Source organism: Pelodiscus sinensis, chromosome 23 (genome assembly GCF_052426305.1).
Source record: "Pelodiscus sinensis isolate ZL-2025 chromosome 23, ASM5242630v1, whole genome shotgun sequence".
Classification (NCBI taxonomy): Eukaryota; Metazoa; Chordata; order Testudines; family Trionychidae; genus Pelodiscus; species Pelodiscus sinensis.
In genome coordinates this window covers 22,194,818-22,216,942 of record NC_143074.1, presented here as the reverse complement: position 1 = coordinate 22,216,942, position 22,125 = coordinate 22,194,818, and the positions used below count along the sequence as shown (strand labels likewise).

General features: G+C 48.5%; 1 protein-coding gene across 1 annotated transcript; it reads left to right on the top strand.

The window, feature by feature from the left end:
- The first annotated feature begins 3,086 nt into the window (after positions 1-3,086).
- On the top strand, positions 3,087-20,035 carry LOC102463473 (protein CutA homolog). The gene is made up of 6 exons (XM_075905748.2): positions 3,087-3,399; positions 6,514-6,662; positions 12,893-12,952; positions 14,140-14,185; positions 16,306-16,355; positions 19,726-20,035. Exons 1-6 carry the CDS (start codon positions 3,322-3,324, stop codon positions 19,826-19,828), a joined length of 486 nt encoding a protein of 161 aa, XP_075761863.2. The 5' UTR covers positions 3,087-3,321; the 3' UTR covers positions 19,829-20,035.
- Positions 20,036-22,125: the final 2,090 nt, after the last annotated feature.

Below are 22,125 nucleotides of genomic sequence, written 5' to 3'. Positions count from 1 at the left end.
TTCAAAACATCCTCTGGCAAGGAGTTCCACAGGTTGACTGTGCCCGGTGTGAAAAAAGTAGTGTGTCTGCTACCTATTCATTTCTCTGAGTGACCCTAACTTTTTGTGCAACAAAAAGGAATAAATAACACCCTGGTTATTCATTTTCTCCACATCAATCAGCTCTATGGTATCTCTCCCCTTCCTCATCTCTTTGCCAATCTGAGAAGTCCCAGCTTTATTAATCTCTCCTCATATGTAATCTGTTCCATGCTCATAATCATTTTGTTGCCTTTTCCTGTAATTTTTCCAGTGCTCTTTAACTAATGTATATTGACTTCACATATTTATTAATTCACCTTAACTTTCCTGAGCATTTCTATGTTGACAAGCCCTTTGATCGGCAATGGGCAATTTAAGCTAGTGAGTGGGCCGCATGAGTGGCCCTATTTCATCTCAGTGGGCCATAAGATGGTTGTATCCAAGATGTTCTTCCAGGATCGTTTTGCTAACTGCGTTTGCATACCTAGAATTCGTGGGGTGTATCAATTGACCTGCAGCAGTGCTTGGATTGGATGCAGACAGAGTGCACCGCTCTCACAGTCAATGTTGTATATAATCTGCACACACATCACTTCACATGCTCTTACTTTAAGTGCATGTCTCATGAGTAATACCAGTAGGAAAAACACCGCATGGATGAAACCCAGCAGACTCTGGCAACTCTGTGTACAATAGTAAACAAAATGTCCATTGTGTCACACATATAACCACAATGGGCCACATGTTTGGGCTTCAGGTTGCCCACCCCTCCCTTAGGTAGTCTGCAATAAACACCACGTTGCCCTCAAGCAATTTTCTCTTCTGCTCTGTACGCTAAACCGCAAATTTTATTTTTCTTGCAGAACTAGCCTGTCGTGCTCTACATAAATAACTGTTGCAAATCAGACTTCTGTACCATTAAGTAATGAACCATTTTGTACAGTCAGCCTTGTGTTTACTCTGCACTTAGAATCACAAGAAAGGGCAGCATTCATCCAATCTGTCTGAAGGAACTGGAAATGTTGTTATTCTGGAACCAAATAAATTGTGAGACTCCAACAGCATTTCCTCAGCTGACCTCGGAAAGCAGAAGTCTCAACTACATGATCATCTCAGTTAAGACATAGCTTCAAACTAACTGCCTTTTGCTTAAATTGCTAGTTTATTTACACTTTGTATAATATTATGAAACAAGGGCTGATAAATGTAAAATGACAATAATATTTATCCACTGATGAGCTAATCTACTATATATTTGAGAGAATTTGTGTGTCTGTCCATCTGTTGATGTGTTTTTTTTTTCAAGAACTTCTCCTAAACAGTAAGAGCTAGGATCATCACATTTGTTATACGTGTCTTCTTATCATAACTTAAAGCAAGGTAAGGTTTTAATTGTGTCAGGAAAAAGGGATGTGCCAGGACTGAGATTGTTTCTCATAAAACTATACAGAGAAGAGACTGAATCACCAGGCAGGTGATAGGGACTGGTTGGGGGTGCACTCCTCCCTACTCCTGTCGGGGAATGTCCCAACCCCCAGCTTTCCACCTCCCAGGTGCCCTTTGAGGTGAGTGTGACGCTTACCCCTCCCCCCAGTTCATATGGGACATGGTTGCCTGGTCCCCTTCATCGGGGAGCAAGGGGAAAGTGCACAGTTTGCTGCATTCATCCTCACTTTGCCTGGGACGTGCAGGGGACAGATGAACCTGGACCTGCCCCAGCCAGGAGATATGCACCAAAATCCAAAACATTTTCTGATATTTGTGCATGGAAATGAGAAAGTGAAGCTGGTGAGAGATAAACATAGAACAATTCAGGCTAGTCCAAACTGACTGAAATGTTGCAGACACACAGGCTACGTCTACACTGGCCCCTCTTCCGGAAGGGGCATGTAAATTTCACTAGTCGTCGTAGGGAAATCCGCGGGGGATTTAAATATCCCCCGCGGCATTTAAATAAAAATGTCCGCCGCTTTTTTCCGGCTTTTAAAAAAGCCGGAAAAGAGCGTCTAGACTGGCCCCGATCCTCCGGAAAAAGCGCCCTTTTCCGGAGGCTCTTATTCCTACCTTCAAAGTAGGAATAAGAGCCTCCGGAAAAGGGCACTTTTTCCGGAGGATCGGGGCCAGTCTAGACGCTCTTTTCCGGCTTTTTTAAAAGCCGGAAAAAAGCGGCCGACATTTTTATTTAAATGCCGCGGGGGATATTTAAATCCCCCGCAGATTTCCCTACGACGACTAGTGAAATTTACATGCCCCTTCCGGAAAAGGGGCCAGTGTAGACGTAGCCCCAATGTATATTAGATTGTTAAACCTGAAATAACTTTTAAAACCATAGAGTTATTAACAGGTGACGCTGTAATTAATAGCTAGGGAGACTTTTTAAATGCTTAGTTTTGTGTGCTCTTCCTTCGGCTTCCCTTACTACTCGTAAAATGAGGGTTACAGGAGTCGGCATAAGAAGTCCTCCAGCTCACCCTTATTTCGAAATAATGGCTTGCTGTGTAGACACCTCTTTGTTATTTTGTAATAATGCTGCTGTGTAGACATAACCTCACATATATATATGTATAGCATCATGCGCTTTCGTGGGAAAACCCACTTCTTCATTACAATGGTGTTTTGAGAATTGATTGTTTGTCCCAACCCTGTTTGCTTTACTCCCAGGAGTAGTGCCAAGGGCATGACTCACATGAACCACAGAAGGGGATACTTAAAGGGGCAGAACGGGTTTGCCCAGCATGGACCCTGGCCAGCTCTCTACCAAAGTCCTGGGGCGTCTTCTTCACAGACCAAAGAGGCGTGACCTGTCCCTACAGCTACAAACCCAAAGCCTCCCCTCCCCCATCAGATTCATCTCTACCAATGGCAGGGCACACTCAGCACCGTTCAGAGCCCCCCCACCCCACCCCCAGCCTGCACTGAGCAGGGAGCCCAGGTCTTGCCCACTCGATCCAACAGGGCACGTGCCCAAAGTGGGGTGCGGGGGAAAGTGGGGGGAGCGGCGATGCCAGCCCCTCCCGGCAGGGCTAAGCTGGGGGGCAGCCGGCGGGGCTTGGGTGAGCAGCGAGGGGGGCTCTTAGCCTGGCCCTGCCTTCGGCAAAGGGGGTCCCGGCCCGGCGCACCCTTTCCAGCAAGGGCGCAAAGCCCCGCGGCTGGGAACCCGGCGCATGGCGCCAGCCCCGCCTGGCAGCCGCAGGGGGCGTTTCCTGGGCTCTGCAAAACACCCCGGGGCTGGGCAGGTGGAGGAGGGACCCGCCGGCAGCCCCAGCCTCGGCCGGGCACTAGCAGGGGGCTGCAGGAGGGATGGACTGGCTCGCCCAGCGCTGCCAGCTGCCGGCTGCCCAGAGCTGCTCCCGTCCGGGGGGCTTCACTTTGCTGCTGGTAAGATCGGGCCCTTCCTCGCTGTGAACCCCAGGAGGGCTGCAGGGCCCGGCCAGGTGGCAGCGTCTGCCCGGGTCAGTGTCCGGGGAAAGGCGATTTCCCCTTGAATGCGCGTTTCCCTGGGGCAAGCCGCTGCCCCGCAGGAGAGCCCGGCGGAGCTGCGGGGAGGGGGGCGGAGAGGAACGTGAGTCACAGATGGGAGCAAAAGGCACCTCACCTGGCTCCGCTCCCCGTGCTGCGGCGTCTAAACGAGTCCTGTGGATTCGCTCCTGTTCTGCTGGGTAACCTCACAACCGGGTCATTTTTCCGGGACACTTAATTACAGGCTGCCCCGCGCCGTTCCTGGAAAACTTCTCCCGGAATGCTGCAAAGATGCAGGCAGGAGAATACAAATTCTCTGACTTGGGACAACCCAGATCCCAGGACAACGTCTGCTTTCAGCCTCTAGAACAAAGACCCATGCAAATGCCACTCTGTAGGTAGATACATTCCCCGATGCCCAGACTTGTAACCCAGTGGGTGATGATGTAGGGATTTGGGGGAGAGGGTTACCAAAAACTGGCAGGAGAGAAGACACACACACATGGAAAATAGTATCAGAGGGGTCACCGTGTTAGTCTGAATCTGCAAAAGCAGCGAGGAGTCCTGTGGCACCTTAGAGACTAACTGAAGTGTAGGAGCATAAGCTTTTGTGGGCAAAGACCCACTTCGTCAGACGCAAATAGTCCTTTGTGGATATGTTCAGATTTTGCAACTGGAGGGCAATTTTAAAAGGTTTCTTTTGCCAGTGTTGAGCAATGGCTTTGATCTACTCAAGATTGCCCTGATGGTTTTGTTTTGCCATGCCTCAAAGGGAGAGTTGTTTATTTTTAAAACATGAATATGGGGATTTCAAACCCAAGTTTTGTTTTGCAAAACTGAAGTGATGAGGTTTTGCAAAATTGCAAAAGTCCTGGATGTTGGTGTAGCCTCAACCATCTTCGATAATTGGGCTTGTTTAGTTTAGAAAAGAGAAGACTCAGAGGGGACAGGATAGCTGTTTTCAAATATCTAAAAGGGTGTTACAAAGAGGAGGGAGAAAATTTGATCCCCTTGGCCTCTGATGACGGGACAAAAAGCAACAGGCTTAAATTGCATCAAGGGAGGCTTAGGTTGGACATTAGGAAAAACTTCCTGTTAGGTTGGTTAAACACTTGAATAAATTGCCTAGGGGGGGTTGTGGAATCTCCATCACTGGAGATATATAAGAGCAGGTTGGACAGACACCCGTCAGGGATGATCTAGATGGTGCTTGGTCCTGCCATGAGGCAGGGGACTGGACTCAATGACCTCTCAAGGTCCCTTCCAGTCCTAGTGTTCTATGATTCTATATTAGAGAGATAAGGTGGGTGAGGTAATATCATTTATTGGACCAACCTTTGTGGGTGAGAGGGACAAGCTTTCGAATTATACAAGCCTGAAGTGGAGCTCTGTAGCTCAAAAGCGTCTCTCTCACCAACAGAAGTTGAGCCAATAATAGATATTTCTTAGCTCTCTTGTCCCTGACTATCCTGAGACCAACAAAGTACCAAAAAAGCTGCATATTTTTCAGTGAGACATTTAGGATCTCACAGTTGTGGTTTTTGAATCTAAGTCACTTTACATATTGACAGTTCTGGCATGTATCCTGATTAACAACCCGGAAATCCAGTCTTTTCAGTTCAATTTCACCTTCATTTCTTGGACAAACCTGAGGAAACAGAGGTTGCATTGATGCACCAGATTTCTCTCTTCTTGTTGGGGAAAAAACAGGAAGGTTGTAACATTGTATTATTCTTAATTTACAAATGTAGCTCACTAGGACAGCCTCATGAGAAGCACCCATCACTTTCACGAGACTTCATGATTGCTATGCTGAACATGTACTTCTCCCCTAATAATAGGAATAGAAGTACTGCCCTACTTCGGCAAATACCTATGCCAGAATTGCCTTTGTTTTGAGTTAAATGTTAGCTGGCAATATGCTTTTAATCTTAGCAGGCACACAACCAAATTCATGCCTAGAGTAGCTCTGTAATCAGAGGTCATTATTCCAGGGATGAATTTGTCCCACAAAATTAAACACAGAGCTGAGGTAACAGTGGAGACTGTTGGATTTCAGTTTTGGTGCTTTTTACTCAGTGCCTATTACAAACATAATATGCAAATATTGTGCGAGTAACGGATGGTTTTCTTTCTGTAAATATGTTTTTCTGTACTTGTCAGTAAAGGAGACAGCAAGGCAGCAATTCCTTTTGCAACAAACTGGATACCAGCCTTGCATAAAAATCTGATTATCTTCAATCTGTCCTGTGCAATGTCTCACAAACCAAACTGACCAGCCAACCAAACTATACATTTTTATCTTATTCATATATTAAAGGTTCACTCTTACAGCTTTACTTCCTTTCAGTATCAGCTCTGAAATATTAGTTTATACTGAAGAGTCAGTTCATCTTGTTCTTGGTTTTGTTTAAAGGGTGGAATGTAATGTATCCTACTAATGAAGTATTTTATTATGCTAGTTTTTGAAAGAAATTAGAAATGGTGGCACAGTGATTTTTTTTTTTTGTATATGCAAGTTTTGAGTATGAGGTTTGCTGAAGCAGGTGCCCCCAGACTCCTAGGTTCTCTTCCAGATCCAGAAACTGACCCATTTGTGCATTTCACCCGCTGCTCTAATGTTGGATTACACGTGGAAATGTTTCTTTGTTTTAAACAGTGATACTCTAGACTAAAATAATAAGCTCTGTTTTAATAATGGCAACACAAAGAATAGAGACTTTATGCTTAGATCACATATACTGTCATATGTGTTCATTTTTTAAAATTGTATCCTTTGGTATATATGGTCGTGACAATTTTCTTCCACTATTTGATCTGAGGAAGTGGGTCTGGCCCACGAAAGCTCATCACCTATTAAACTATCTTGTTAGTCTTTAAAGTGCTACACAGTCCTGTTTTTTGTTTCAGTTGCACCAGACTAACACGGCTACATTTCTACCACATAGTGTAAATGTTTGTTTAAATATAAAACCTACATTTGTGGGGCATACTTGACCAGTCACTGTCACTGTTGTATTTTGCATTCTTTAGGTAATAACTCTTTCCTTACTGATGTACCCAGCGCTGAAGAGTCTAAGTCTTCAGCTGCACTCTGCACTCACTGGCAGCTACATCTCGGGCACCCATTCCATTGCTTTCGTCAATTGTCCCAATGAACAAGTTGCAAAGGATATTGCGAGGTACAGTGTCACTTGCATTGTGGTAGCACTTGAATAATTCAAAGGCTCACTGTCATGAAGTAACGGGTTGCTTGTTTCCTTTACAGTAGTTATTTCAATGGGGGGATGTCTCCCATTTTCTCCACTTCACACACTTTCTCTCCCACTCCTGCATTAACTTTCTCCCACAAACACAAAGGTGAGTAGGAACCCAACTTTCTAAAGGAAAATTGTAACTCCCCCCAAAAATCTATAGAGCTGGTGCAGAATGCAACTACCTACGCCCTCCAAGGGCTAGGCTAATGTGAGTGCATCAAGCCTCTACTCAAGTCAATCCAGTGTCTCTCCGACTTCTCAGATGTCAGTTTAAGGTCTAATTCTCAAGGCAATCCATGGAGCAGGCAACCACCGTGACAGCTGAACTCCTTTGTGATCATGCACATCCCAAAGCTCATCAGCAGTGCATGAGAGTGCAGGGTAAATCATTCTGAGTCGAGGGCAGCTGGCTACTAGGGAACACGATTTCTGGGTGGGATTAGGTGAATCCAGAGCAGGCCACGGTTAGGAAACGTTGCTAAACTTTTATCTATCCAAAAGCCTTCTCGCCAGAGCAAGAATGGCATTTACAACACTTGACACCTGCAGAAAACAAATGTTATTCTGTAACAGTCAACCCAAACAGAAAAACAAAAAGTAGCCCAAGCAGAGATTCTACCCTAGAAAGGGTAAAGTATCAGAGACTCCTATGAAGTCCACTATGGATTTTTCTATTGCTATTGATTTTATGTAGAAAGTGCCCAGATGCTACAGGAATGGGTGGCAGCTTAAAATAGATAAAACAAAGAGAAGAAAGCTAGGCCAAAAACAAAAGGCGGAGAACAAAAGCGGTCATTCCACACCCCTCCTTATTTTAGTGTATTTTGCAAGGGCTTCTAATACAGCTAGCTTGTTTCATGTATCATAAATATTTTCATGATTCATGCATCACAAATTCCTAGCTGCATGACTGAGGGGCTGTTCTGCTCAGAATACTGGAAATGTTTATAGTGGACTGTTATGTTTCCTGCAACACCTCTAAGCTTTGTTTCCTGCTAGCTCTCTGCTTGCCAAAAACTACGCCTTTCTTCTGTACTGGCAGAGTGTTGCCAACGGGCCATTCAGGAAACAATAGGCTAGTAAAAGGCATTTTGTGTCACCCCTACTACTGCAACTGTATCAAGTGTGTTACCGCTTGATGTGTATGGCAAAAAAGAATAACTGTGTAATTGGCGAGACAAACTGTTGTCTCTAAAAATGCTTCACGTGAGCAACTCTGCAAATGTTCCTTCTCTTCCAGAAAAGGGAGAGGAAATAATCATTCCCTGCAGTTCATGCCCATTGCCAAGACTTACACGTAGTCTGCTCACATTTTTCTTAGTATTAATGAATTAAAGTTGAGCGCTGAGGAATTTGGATTAAGTGATAATGGGTGACTGGATGAAAGCTTGTTTTCCAAAACCCATTAACTGCTACTGTGGATGTGTTTATCCTTCTCCTAGATGGCTCATTGACGCACTTCTTCCCAGCCTCCGATTGCAAATATTTCCTTCAGCATTTGTAAAGGCAGGAAAGAGTTTCCAATTTCAAGGACTGCTCCGCTTTAAGCAAGTACAGTTTTGGGGCATGCCACGTAGAGCACAGGATAAGCTGAGTGACCTGCTTTGCTATTAACATTGATATTTAGTAGACGTCTCAGGACAGAGGTTTTGCTTCTTTGCCTGTGTCTGATTTGGGAGTTTTCTGAGTCCAGAGCACATGATCAGGCCCTGAAGGTGACCTCACAAATAGTCTAAACAAAAACTGATTTCAGGTTGATCATTAACTTTTATGAAGACTGAGTTACACCTGAATACTCCATCATCACCCAGTTTTGCCTTGTCTTTTTCTTTCCAGCTTATTCATATTTCATGTGAGTACAGTTTTTGTACTAATGCTGGGACACAGATATACACATGAAATATTCAGCTGAAAGCCATCATGAACAGTACAGCTGTATTTTTTCCTCTTCCAGTCAAGCTGCCAATCAGGTGGCTCCGAAAACTGTCGCTCCAGGGACTGCCATCTCCGTCATCTTTTGCCATTAAGCTTTGTTCTCTTTCATTCAGGGAGTCTGACAGATAGGACAGTGCTAATGTAATGCTAGTGCTACCAAAATATAAGCCAGGGTATGTCTACACTACAGCGTTATTTCAAAATATCTAATTTCGAAATAGCTTATTTTGAAATAGTGTGTCTACACACAAAATGCATTTTGAAATAGAGTTTTTCTATTTTGAAATAGCGCGTCCACACTGAGTGGACACTGAATCGCATTTAAGGCTGTTGAAACCAGTTCCTGCAGGGCATCATGTCAGAAGTTACCTTGTAGCCAGGGCAGCCTGGGAAGGGCTGGAGGCCCCCTATTTCGAAATAAGTGTCTACACAGCGCTTATTTCAAAATAGCAATTTCGAAATTGGCACTATTCCTCGTGGAATGAGGTTTACCAATTTCGAAATAAGCCTTCTGCTATTTCAAATTAATTTCAAAATAACGGAATGGCTGGGTAGACGCTAGGAAAGTAATTTCAAAATAACTTTGCTGTGTAGACATACCCTTAGAGTTTAATATAATACCTGTAGGAGATAAAAATAACAGACCAGTGTAAATGTACAGGATGAACCTCTCTAGTCCAGCACCATCCATGGTCCAGCATGGTTTCATTAAGTTTGATAACCACTAATATGGGTGTGGCCAAGTATCTCACAGTCTTATAAAGTTTGTTTACAGCCACCAGTCATAGCACTGTACTCTATGCTGTTATTTAGCTCTAATTGGTCCTAAAGGCTACGTTTACCCTGAGGATCCTGAAATAGCTATCCCGTGTCTTCACAGCAAGCCCATTATTTCAAAATGTAACGGGTTCACTATTCCAACATCCCTGTAAACCTCATTTCACAAGGAATAAGGGACATTTCGGAATAGTGGTTTATTTTGAAATTTGGCACTGTGTAGACAGCGCCGAAGTACAAAATGAGCTATTTTGAATTAAGATTGAAACTTAAGTTTTGTAACTCAAATTGCGTATCTTATTTTGAGCTACGGTGCAGTGTAAATGCACCCTGAATGTCTTCTAAGAGTCCAGGAAGCAGTGAAAGTGTTGCTAATGCTGCTAGACAATACTGACCTCCCATGGTTCGGCAAATTCTCTGTTGTGTCACTGATCAGGTCCCGAGGGTGCCGGACTAGAGAAGTTCAACCTGTAGCACTTTTACAGCTACAAATTATGCCAGCTAGACAGAAGGCAGCCTGAACCAGAGCCATAATTCCGAAACAAAATCTTTGTTTGCAAACCAAACATTAGCCTGGTTTAGCAGCCAGTGCAAAGAAATACATATTCAAAAAGCTAGTTCTGTGTCCGACTTTTCCTAACTGTAGCACACATGCACATTTTAACTTATGTGTAGGACCTATAAAATGTAACATTTTGTTTCTGTTAAGCAATAGTTACATTTTCAAGAAACTACACTTGCCTAAGCAACACATTTGCAACTAGAATAAGCCATTTCTAAGCCTTTGGATAGGGTTGAAAAAAACAAAGCTTTTTTCTCTGTAAAATGCATTTTTAAATGCCCTTTGTCTTCTGAAATGTTTCCAGCTGCAAGTGTTCTTGGTTTGTGCCTGTCACCAACACTTAAACATTCATCAGCAACTGTGAAAATCAAGCACGAAACATTGTGTCATGCTATCAGGAGACAGAGTATCTCCTAGAAAAGCTTTTTGTGGCTACTTATGGATGCTTAAGTACCGAACAGTAAACATTTGATGTGCATGAGCCTCAGTTTAAACGGCTCCCTAATGGATACCATTCCACAAGAAGCTCTATTGTGTTCCTGTTCTTAGTCTATGTTCCCCAGAGACAAGCTTTTGACCTGCTATTATGGAGCAAGAATTCTGGATCAAATCTCTGCAGGAGGGACATAAATAGTTTTCTTAAAAGGACAGTGTCAGGCGTTTCTTATTCTTTATGCTTTCTCTGCCATTCGTCATAACATTGCACAGATCTTGTCCTACTGGTTTTCCTTTGTCAGATGGCAAAAATGGATCTTCGCTTTCCTGCTCCACTTTATTGTGTCACATAAGCCAATATACGTTTGTTTTGTTTACATCCCTACTTGGGTCAGGGATAATATTTATTCATTTGTGCGCCCTCTGCTGGCCAGATGGTTCCCGCCCCTGAGTGAAATATAAAATCTCGCACAAAAATTCTCTCTCTTTTGTTTTAGAAATTTTTTTGGAATCCAGGGTTTTTGTTAGATTAGAGCCAAAGTGAGCCATCAGCAGTATTGCAGAGGACTCCACAAAAGCAATATTACCTACTAGGAAATAGATGCTGATTACAGAGGAGTTACTTGAATACAGGACTCGTACCCTGGAACTCCCCTGTTCTAATCCCAGCTCTGTGATTTAGGGTACATCACATCATCTTGCAGCACCAGTTTCCTCATCAGTACATTTGAGCTGAGGAGGATACATTTTTACCTACGCTGAAGCTATGTCTACCCTGGCTGTGAACTGTGTAGACAAAGCAGGCATAATAAAAATGTGAAAAGAAGCTGATGTAGATCCAGATGAGAACCTAGGCTATATGAATAGCTTGGCTTTATGGGTTAAGTACCAGATTTCAACCTGTTACACAACTTCATGCTAGTCCTCAGGCCTGGCCGTCTTCAGCCAGCTGACATGTATTACCTCTATACTAGTTTAGGTTGCCTTTGGGGGAGGTCACCCTATGATGTTACAGGGCATCCCTGCTATAAGTCACCCCGGTATACATCCGTTCTGCACTAAAGTCATTGACGCTTGTAGGAACTCATGTGTATAAACCCTCCCATTTCCTACTCTTAAGTTGCACCAAAAAAACCAACAACCCCAATTTAAACAAATAGAAGTCAGCCGCGGGAAAAAAATTCCCCGCTTTAAGTTATGTCACTATAAGTCCAAGTTTTAGAACAGATCTTGGATTCATAGCAAGGATGGCCTGTATACGGGCCTCAATCTACAGCTGATATTTTCACAGTTTATGACACGTAATCCTCTTTTAAGGATTCACTAGGTGATATGCTTTGTTTTATAATCATGCCTAAACTGCATTATACTATGGATGAATGGGGGATATTTTTAACCTACTTAAAGTGGAAGGAGGTTCATTTTGTTTTGTTTGAGGTAGCTAGTAGAGTACACCCACCAGAGTTGGTTTAACCATCAAACCCACTGAGGGTTAATCCCTGCGGCTGGGTGGTTTTAGTTTTCATTCGCTAGTGACTCCTGACTCCTTGTCTGGAATTTTGAGGTCATATTTTTTGACCCATGTGTAATTGCTGGGACTTTAATGTTTTCATTGCCATAGTGCTAAGTACAAGACATGGACCAAAGTTAAAGAAAAACAAAATCCAAGCCTCACAGGGCCATGCCTTCGAAGAACATTTAACACAGTTTGAGGGCAGGGGGTGCAAGAGAAGCAAGATCGATGGGCCTTCCACAAGCACAGAGACACTGGCAAGATTGGAGGAAGACACAAGATTTGACCTAGTACTCCTAGTCCTCTTCCTGTCCACCCCCACAAGTCCTGTGCTCTTTAATTACCCTAAAGTCTTATGTTGGCAGCCTAGATGTAACACTCATGCAGCTCTGCAACAATGAACTAATCCACAACCGAAGGAGGAACATTTCAGAAAGGAAGGGGGTTGGGTTTCACTGATTTCTAGTGCCGGTTTGGAATGAAAAGGCTGACATCGTGAAGCCTTTAATGCATTCAGTGATTTTTAGTCTCCTGTGCAAGCGAGAGGCCGGGTGAGTTTATGCCTGGGAGCGAGGGACTCCTTAGCCAGAATCCCAGCTCTGAGTCGGAACCCCATGCCTCAGTTTCCCCTCAGGATCAGCCTTACATCATGGGGATGGTGCAAGGCTTCCTTAGCTAATGTCTGAGTCTGCCATACAAGTCCTGGGTAATCTTCAGGGTCTATCAGCAGCAACCTGGAGGGATCCCTCCCTCTGGCTTAGCCAGTAGAAGCCACGTGGACCTAGTTGCAGCTGGAAGCAGATTAAAACAGCTGCCCAGGCTTGTCGCAGAGGAAACAGCTCAAGGTTAACTTCACAGCAGGAGGTGGAGGAGGGTGTTGGGGGTGGTGGCAGCACCGTGTATTTACAAACGCCCTTTGTCTGTTCGGTTTAGGGCCATTATGGATAAAAAACTGGCTGCCTGCGTGAACATCCTGCCCCAGGCTTCCTCCATGTGAGTTGCCCTGAACATCCCTTGAAAGGGGAAGCAAAGGCTTGTCTGCAAAGGGAGACCTTAGCCAGGAATAGCAAACCCAAGCAGAGTCTGAGCCCCCGCACCTGGCTCAGCACCTCTCGGGGTTAGACCAACGATACCATGCAGGCGAGACTCCCCCTTATTTGCAGAAAGGCCGTGCTGCTTTCTGATTGCGAGCCTGGAAGCGTAAACCTCTGCCCCGCCCAAGTGCATTAAACATATTCAGGGTAGCAGGATTCCCGGCGAGCTGCGCATTTGTGCGGCCACCCAGCTGATCAGCAGAGCGCCCACACCTAGCTCTTGTGTTTCTACCAGTGGTGCACATCTGCACATGCGTCAGTGCACATACAATTATTCCGCACGTGGCTGGAAAAGCTTCGAGGGACCAGTGCAGAGTAGGGGGTAGATGATAGACATGCGGGCCGGGGGCCATTTGTTTACTGATTTAAGAATAGAAAAGAGGCTAAGAAATGGAAATCGTAGCAAAGAGGAGTTTGACCTTTGTTGCCATGATATAATGTGGGACCTAAACTTACACGAAGGGGTGTCTTCATTCGGAAGAAAGGAGCCTGTTCCTGGAGGCTCTTCCGGCCGTGGAGCCGGGTCCCCCACCCTACGGCTCTTACTGGCTGTGTGAGCAGAGGGGGGCTGGGAGCTGAGGGGCAGCACTACACCCTGCACCTGAAACACCAGAGGAGTGAGCCCCACTGCTGCCTATGCCATGGCACCAGCCAGGGAGCAGTTGCCCCTGAGCCCGAGCTCCTGCCCCTGACCTGGCGGGGGGCAGGAAGAGAAAGACCTGGGGACTGCACTGCCCTGGCTAGAGACCCCCGTGCCTCTGCCCCCTTGGGGTCTGGTGGCTTCTCGCCCCCAGGGGGCAGGGGACAGGCAGGACTCAGCCCTGCCGTTCCCACTTGGAGCCCCAGAACTCATGGCTTGGGGCGTAAGAGGGAGCAGGGATCCGGGTGTGTGCTTAGTGATTCAAGGGGGCAGCACGTAACAGGGCTTCAGCCTGGGGGGTGCTGGGAATTCAGGGAGGAAGGGGCCGTCAGGGAGCAGGATTTCAGCCCTGCAGATCTCAAAGCCTGAATGGATTTGACTGCGGAGCCAGTTGACATGAGGCGGCAGTCACTGAGGGCGCGTGTGTCGGCTTCTTTTCAATCTAGGTATCTGTGGAAAGGGGAAATAGAAGAAGCCACTGAAATACTTCTAGTAAGTGTCCGCTCCGGAGGATCTCGCAGAGTCGCGGTTCAAAGAGGGGCCCCGTTTCTGACCCTCCCCTACGTTTAATTCAAATATTCGGAGGGTTTGCAGGGTCGGCTTCACTGAACAGGACCGCGACACGGAACTAGGTAACCCGCGTACGGCAGCCGTGGCCGAGAGGCGGTACTGGCTGAGGACTGTGTGACATGGACGTAGAGGTTCTCCCGGCCGTTCCTTGGGGACATCACCGAAGGCCCCAGCAGAGAGCTCCTGTTGCTTGGGGAAAGGTGCCTATCGGGTCAGAACCCAGCACCAGGGGAGGAGCGGGGGAACCGTGTACGTTACGCAGCAGTGCTGGCCACCCAACATTTTTCTGCAGGTCAGCGGCTAGAAGTACCAGCCCCCTTGTGCTGGGCACTTTCCAGACCCATCGACTGAGCGGGTCCCTCATTCTAAAGAGTTTAGCGTCTAAACCGGGGTGGGTAATCATTTTTAAGAGGGCTGCTCCAAGATTTTGTAAGTGGCAGGGCTGCACGTCGGTGGAGGGGGCGCGGGGTCGGCGATAGCCCACTTGCCATGTCTACACTCGCAACTTCTTGCGCGAGAAATATGCAAATGAGGCTAAGTGTGGAATAGGGCCGAGCCTCATTGGCATACCTAATGAGCCACCATTTTTGCGGAAGAGGCTCTTGCACCAGAAGGAGCTGTCTACACTGCCCCTTCTCGCGCAAGAAAAACCCTCTTGCGCAAGGCCGTGATTCCTGAAAATAATTGGCGTAGCGGCATTGCGCAAGAGGGTTTTTCTTGCGCAAGAAGGGGCAGTGTAGACAGCTCCTTCTGGTGCAAGAGCCTCTTCTGCAACCATGGCGGCTCATTAGGTATGCAAATGAGGCTCCGCGATATTCCACGCTTTGCCTCATTTGCATATTTCTTACGCAAGAAGCCGCGAGTGTAGACATAGCCGTGGGGTGTAGAAGGGAGCTTGGGATGGAGACTGGGGTGCAGGAGGGAGTGTGGGGTCTGAGAGGGAGTTTGGGTGAAGGAGGGGATCGTGATCTGTGGCAGAGCCTTGGGGTGCAGGGTCCAGGAGATGATTCTGGCCTGGGGGAGGAGTGTAAGAGGGGGGTGCAGGATCTGAAAGGGGGTAGTGACCTGGAGGAGGTGGGGAGAGGTTTGGGTGGTGGCCTGGAGCAGGCAGTTGGGAGGAAAGAGGGGTGGGGTACCAGAGGCAGGCTCTGGTTGGGAGATGCTTACCTGGGAAGCTCCCAGCCAGCAGCTTTCCAAACCTGAGACTGGATCCCTGTCTATGCGCTAGGCAGGCTGCTCTGTGTGGCTCTGCTCCAGCACAGGGAGGTGGGGAAAAAGTGGGGGGAGAGAAGGGAGGGAGGAAGCTTCATTTGCTAGCCCTACCTTCAGCAACATTTCTCAGCTCCTATTGGCTGGAAACAGGCCAATGGGAGCTGAGGGATTTTGCTAGGTGGTTTTCTCCTCCCTGCCCAGTCTGCATAGCAATTAGCAGCTGCGGGTCAGATCCAGTGGCTTGGTGGGCCGGATCCAGCCCTCTAGCCGCCTCTTGTCCACCCTCGGTCTAAACAGACAAGGCAGAGGAAGTATTACTCCCTCTCTTCCCATTTTACACCCACCCCCCCAGCTCTTTTATAATGCGAGTCAATCTCAAAGCACACTACAAAGGAAAGAATAATTGAACCCCCATTTTACAGATGGGAAACTGAGGCACTGAGCAATGACGTGACTTGTCCAAGGTCATCCAGCAGAACAATGGAAAAAGCTGGGAGTCTCCTGTGTCTCCAGCCACTTCTCTATCCACTAGCCAGTGCTGCCTCTCAGATGGGGGACTGAAGCACAAAGAGATTAACTGATGCATCAGACCCCTTCTGCAGAAGGCCCTAGCATTTTTCAGACATCGCCCATGGGAATCTCTCTCAGACTTGTTGGAATAATTTGCCCGTGCCATAATATTGCCGTAAGATTTTCTAAGTGACTATAATTCCCTCAAGAGAACTAAAGTAGATAGCATCAATACTAATGTGGAATAATCATATGTTTGAGAACAATTCAGCTGTCCCAGAGTACATTTCGCTTTACATTGTTTCATTTTCCTTTCACAGCTAGTGAAAACCAGGACGTCAAAAATCAGTGAATTATCAGACTACATCAGGTAAGGCTTCTGCCTGTTCCAAGTGATATTCCCCCCCAAAAAACTACATTTGCCATCTCTTAGTCAACCAGTCAGAGGGTACAATTACTTCCTCCCAACAACTAGGCCTAGACTGCTACTGCATGTGCCAAATGAGTCCACATATCACAGACACTGCATCCATTCAAAGCTCGCACTAAAAGGAAAAACTAGGTAAAACCCAGCGGGTTTCCAGTTGAAATTCAGTCCGCATGCCTCAAAAAAAGTCTCCGGTGTTCGCCAACATGGACACAGCTTCAGCTTGTGTGTTGTGGACATGGGGAATTCACAGAATCCATGCAAAGGTAAATGAGATAGTGTAGTTTGGTGTTAGCCGTACCTTTGAAGGCAGTGTTCTTCACACAACAGGAACGAAGTCTGGGAAACTCACAGTCCCAAGATATCATTGATTTATCAAGAGTCAATTATATGGATCCACTGATATGAGTAACAAGAATATCTAGTCATCATAGTCAAGAAATAGAGAGAGTATCCTACCTGGCACTTCAGGACAAGTTAACCAGGGTGTGTCTAGATTACACCTCTCTGTTGACAGAGAGATGTAGATTAGGCACATCGAAAGTGCAAATGAAGCTGGGATTTAAATATCCTGTGCTTCATTTGCATAAGCATGGCTGCCATTTTTTTTCGAAACGGCGCTTTCTTAAAAAAAAAGGCAGGCTAGACGCGGATCTTTTGAAAATACAACCCTTTTTCGAAAGATCCTGTAAATCTCATTTTATGAGGGATCTTTTGAAAAAGGGTTGTATTTTCGAAAGATCTGCATCTAGACTGCTATTTTTTTCCAAAAAAGCTCCGTTTCGAAAAAAAAAAGCAGCAGCCATGTTTATGCAAATGAAGCACGGGATATTTAAATCCCAGCTTCATTTGCATTTTTGATGTGCCCAACCTTTTGGGGCTGCCAGGCACCCGGTGGCAGGGCCGCTCACGCACTGCGCAAGCGGGGGCAGGGCCATGCACGCACCGCACGCCCAGGGGCGGGGCTGCGCATGCGCCGTGTGCCCAGAGTCGGCACTGCGCGTGCGCCGTGCACCCGAGGCACAAGAATGGGCTGGCCCTGGTCACTCGGTGGGTGCACATAAATGCCCCGGCGGGCGCCATGGTGCCTGCAGGCACCGTGTTGGGGACCACTGGTCTAGACACACAATGGGAGATAAGAAGGAAAACTTTCCCTTAACACAGGCTAGCCTATAACTGCCTGCTTCAGGGTTTCTTGCCACTTCCTCTGAAGCATCCGTCACTGGCTGTGCTTGGAGACAGGATCCCTGGCTAGATGAGCCACTGGTCCGACCCGTTGTGGCAGTTCCTGTGTGTGAATGGTTCCCTCGCGTCCCTAAGCAGCGCCATGGGGCTCAGTGCCCAGACACCAGGCTACGATCCCGTTTCTCATCTTGGGGCCCTAAGGGCTCCTCAACAGACTCTCCCTTCCCCCTGCGCCCAGAGCTGGTTTGTTACAAAGCAGAGTGTGATGGGGTGCGACCACAGAAGTCCCCCTGCAGAGCAATGCAGACATGGAACCACGTCAGCTCTGGGAAGGCTCAACTCTTAGGGCTCAGCACCCCGGAAACCAAGCCTCAAATGGGGCTGAAGCCCCCAAAGAAATCCCTCTTCCCCCATGTAAAAGTTTACAGAGCGGTTGCTCGCCCCCAGGAACGAGCCTACATTGGGCTTGATAACAACCAAAAGAGTTTTTCTAAGTATTAAAAGCAGGATTTAGGGGGTTGCCAGGGAAAAGTCAGATCCAAGTACGTTCCTAAATTCAAATCTGAGGAGTGGTTTTACTCGGATTTGGGTTTAGCCTTCTTCAGCCTCTTTTGCATCCTCTGGGGGTGGGCCAGGCAGTTCCCAAAGCCAGCTAAAGACAAAGGGCTGATTACCTCCTATTGCCTAAATGGACTTCCCCCCACAGCAAGAATCCTTTCTTTTGCATTGCCCGTCCCCATGGAAAATTACCAGGTCCAAGATGGATTCCAGTGCCAGATGGCATGGTCGTATGTCTCTCTAGCACCAAGCACCGTTTGGGCTTAGAGGACCATTCACAAGTTGTTGATTTGCTTCCTGAATCATTAAATACCTGAAGTCTCACTAATGTCCCTCATTAACACACTGAAAACTAAAGCAGATTCACATGTCTAACTTCACAGGCAAGAATGATACATGCACCAAATAGATATACACACGCAGCAGACTGGAACATTAAAATTGAGGCTACAGGGGCTATGTCTACACTGCTGGCTTTTGCCGGCAGAGAGTATGCAAATGAAGCACTGATTAGCATTTTGTCGTGCGTCATTTGCATAATCTTTCCGAGCCGTTTTTGGGCAAAACCAAGCAGTGGGGATGTTTCCTTTGTGCACAAGATCCTTATGCCTCTCCTGGGGTTTTTGCACCAAAAGGAAACGTCCACACTGCTTGGTTTGGGGCAAAAACCCCTTCGGCAAAAACGACTCAACTAGATTATGCAAATGAAACACGACAAAATGCCAATCAGCGCTTTATTTGCATACTCTCTGCCAGCAAAAGCCGGCAGCGTAGACGAAGCCAGGAGGTATTTTGTCTAAAGCACCTTCAAGTTAGGCATGTTCATAAGCCAATTCTCGGAACAAAGGCCCCCGCCCCACAGCTCCATTTATCACACCCACTGCCTGGAGCCCTTCGACTCCCCGATCAGCTGGCCCAGCAGTGTGACACATACCACTGTCCAGCATTTTCCACCACACCGGGCTCTTCTTCAGTCCTCGCCCGCCCTCCTGCCAGTACAGCCAGCCTGGTCCTTCCGGTAGGGTGGCACTCCACCATCCACAGCTACTCTGCTGGGAGTTCTTCATCCAGGGAGCAGCCACCCCTCCCTGTTTCCATTAACCTCTCATCTCAGAAAGGCCTGCCATATGCCCTTCCTCTGCCCCCAGACCTTCGCCCCCCTCTGCTTTCAGCTCTCCTGCTTCCCTGCCACCAGCTCCCTGATGCCCCACAGGGTCCCACTGGGGTTGCCCCATCCACTTCATGGAGCAAACCGGCACCAGCTGTACTGGCAGAAGGGAGCTGAACCCCCTGCCCTTAAAGGGGCCAGCCATCCTGCGATGCTGGGTTACCAAACCCAAAACACAACGTGAAAAGCTCACAGCTTTTGCATCCACATGAGCTGAGGAGAAGGGCCACAAAACCGCTCTCAAGTCAGAGGCAAATCTCGGGCAGCCCCTTCCCAACCCGTCCTCCTGGGGACTGGGAACTCCCCTTTTCTTCCAGCTGTACATCAATGGAGCTTGTTCTGGCTGCAGAAATGACCCGCTCTCATGAGGGGCGGGGGCGCTGTGTGTCTTTTCCGTTTTAGATCCATGCACCCTTTTGAGATTCCCGAATTTATCAGCCTGCCTATCGACCAAGGAAACCCGCTCTATTTAAGATGGATTGAAGACGGTGTCCCCGAGGACTAGCTGGAATGCGCCGTTCTGTCCTTCTCTAGACACGCCCGGCGTTTCCTTCCTGCCTGGGGTCTGCTTTGGCGCGCTAGTCTTCTCACCGCACCGGCAGGAGCGATGCAGACGCGCCGAAGGCCGATAAACCCCCAAAGGACTGTAGGTAGCACACGCGCCTGGAAGCTGGAATTTGACTCCTCCTTGAAATACAGTTTAAGGAACACTCCTTGGCTATGTCTACACTCGCGGCTGCTTGCGCAAGAACTTCTTGCACAAGAACACGTCCACACTGCCATGCGCAAGCTGTGCTTTTGCGCAAGAGCTCCCAAGGCCGTGTGGACGCCCTCTTGCGCAAGAAAGCTCTGACGGCCTTTTTAGCCATAGGGCTTTCTTGCGCGAGAAACCCCTGCCGAGCGTCCACACTGCCCTCTTGTGCAAGAGCTCCTGCGCAAGAAGGCTCACACCTGTTAAAAAAGAGCATAGCGCTTGCACAAGAAGCCCTCTCTTACCACGCCGAACTGTAAATTTCCTTGCGCAAGAGCAGGCGGGCAGTGTGGACGCTCTGCAAATTCTTGCGCAAGAACAGCCGAACTTGTGCAAGAAGCCGCGAGTGTAGACATAACCCTTGTGCGTGTGAAGCTACATTCTGCGGAGCAGCGAGCACCACACCCTAAGTGACGCTTGAAGGGGAGAAAGGGACAAGTTGTGTGGTGACCAGCAGGGCACGCAAAGGGGTGTGTGATGGGGGTGAGGGCCTATGGTGGCCCCGGGGCTATTTATAGGGCCACAGGGTGGAATGCATGATCAGGCCCAGGTAACACGGCTGGTGGAGAAGGACCAGTGTTCCAGGCCCCTGGCTCGCTGGGGTTGGCTGCACGGCAGAGGCAGACACACACACACACACACACACACACACACACACACACACACACACACACACACACACACACACACACACACACACACACACACACACACACACACACACACACCACCCCCCCCCCCCCCCCCCTCCTGGGATGGGGAGCAGGGGTGACCACTGGTCTGTCTGCCTCCAGAAGAAAGGGCACTGCAGAGTGGGGGAACCAAAGGTGGGGAAGCTCTCTGTCCCCCCACTCAGGAACAAAAACCAGGCTGCAGCCAGACTCCCTTGGGTGCACCAGGTCACGCGACCGCCTGCTGTGATGCAGCAACGTGCTGCTTTGGGTCCCGACCAACTCCAGGGCGGCAGAGGCCGTTCACACACAGCCGGCACAACAGGAACCCCCGGGGATGGGGAAGACGCTGGACTGGAGGAAGCAGCGGCCAAGAGCTTGCTGCACCCGGGAAGAGGAGAAATGGTTGATGCTCCCCAGAGCACCCAGCAACCGAGACGCAGCCGGGTTCAGTGCGGGCCTGGGTCACGCTGCACAGTATTGCCAGGCCACGGAGACACCCAGACCGGCTCCCAGCAAACGCCTCCCGCCTGCTGAAGCCAGCGTGCTCCCTTGGCACCACGTAACCCCCAACAGAGGCCCAGAGAGTGACTTGACGAGGCTGTAGCGGGTGGAACGCTGGTTAGTAATCGACGTGTTCAAGGCCTCCCTAAGCAGAAACGGGTCTTCCTCGTGGCGCCTGGTTTGCGCTGAGATTTTTATGGTCACGAAAAGGCCAGTTGGGCCCAGGCCAGGGCCGGTGTGAGCAGTCTGTTTCCCCGCACACGGCCTGGTGCTTTGTTATTGGCCCGGCCGGTGGGTCCCGAAGCTGTCGGCTATGCAAGGCACCCCCTCACACACCTGCCGGGGCCCCCAGGAGAAGAGGAGGGGACTGCAGCGAGGGCGGGTGCTGAGGGACCCCCGGGAGGCCCGGCCCCCCTGCGCTGCCAGCCTGGGAGCTCTTCGCGCCACTGGGGGAGCAGCCGCCGCAGCCCTGGGCCCAGTGTGCAGGCACCAGCGCCCTAGGCCGTAGCGCCCCATTCGGAGCAGGCCCCGCCCATAATCCCGCCGGCCCTGACCGAGACTGGCAGTCCGGCTCTGGCATCGGTGTTCAGGGAGGGGTCGGGTGGAGAGGGAGGTGGATTGTGTAGCACTGTCTGCCCAGGGGGGTCTGAGCCCATGTTTGCAGGGAAGTCGCCAGCCAGGATGGCTCCCGTTGACAGGAGTAAGGCTTTTGGCCACTGGCAGTGGGTGAGGACTACAGCCAGGGCTTGCTCTTGCTCCTACTCAGGTCAAGTTCTGCCAGCGGTTTATGAATCCCCGCCAGGCCTGAGCTAAAGTGGATTACGTCAATGAGAGCCTCGCCGGCAGCAGCCATGGGCTTTGCCTCAGGGCAGTAGG

Excerpts from the sequence above, each read along its gene's own strand:
- LOC102463473 (XM_075905748.2), top strand. The coding sequence starts at position 3,322 with ATGGACTGGCTCGCCCAGCGCTGCCAGCTGCCGGCTGCCCAGAGCTGC. Across the intron at positions 6,663-12,892 it reads GTTGCAAAGGATATTGCGAG|GGCCATTATGGATAAAAAAC; the intron begins GTACAGTGTCAC and ends TGTTCGGTTTAG. Across the intron at positions 12,953-14,139 it reads CTGCCCCAGGCTTCCTCCAT|GTATCTGTGGAAAGGGGAAA; the intron begins GTGAGTTGCCCT and ends TTTTCAATCTAG.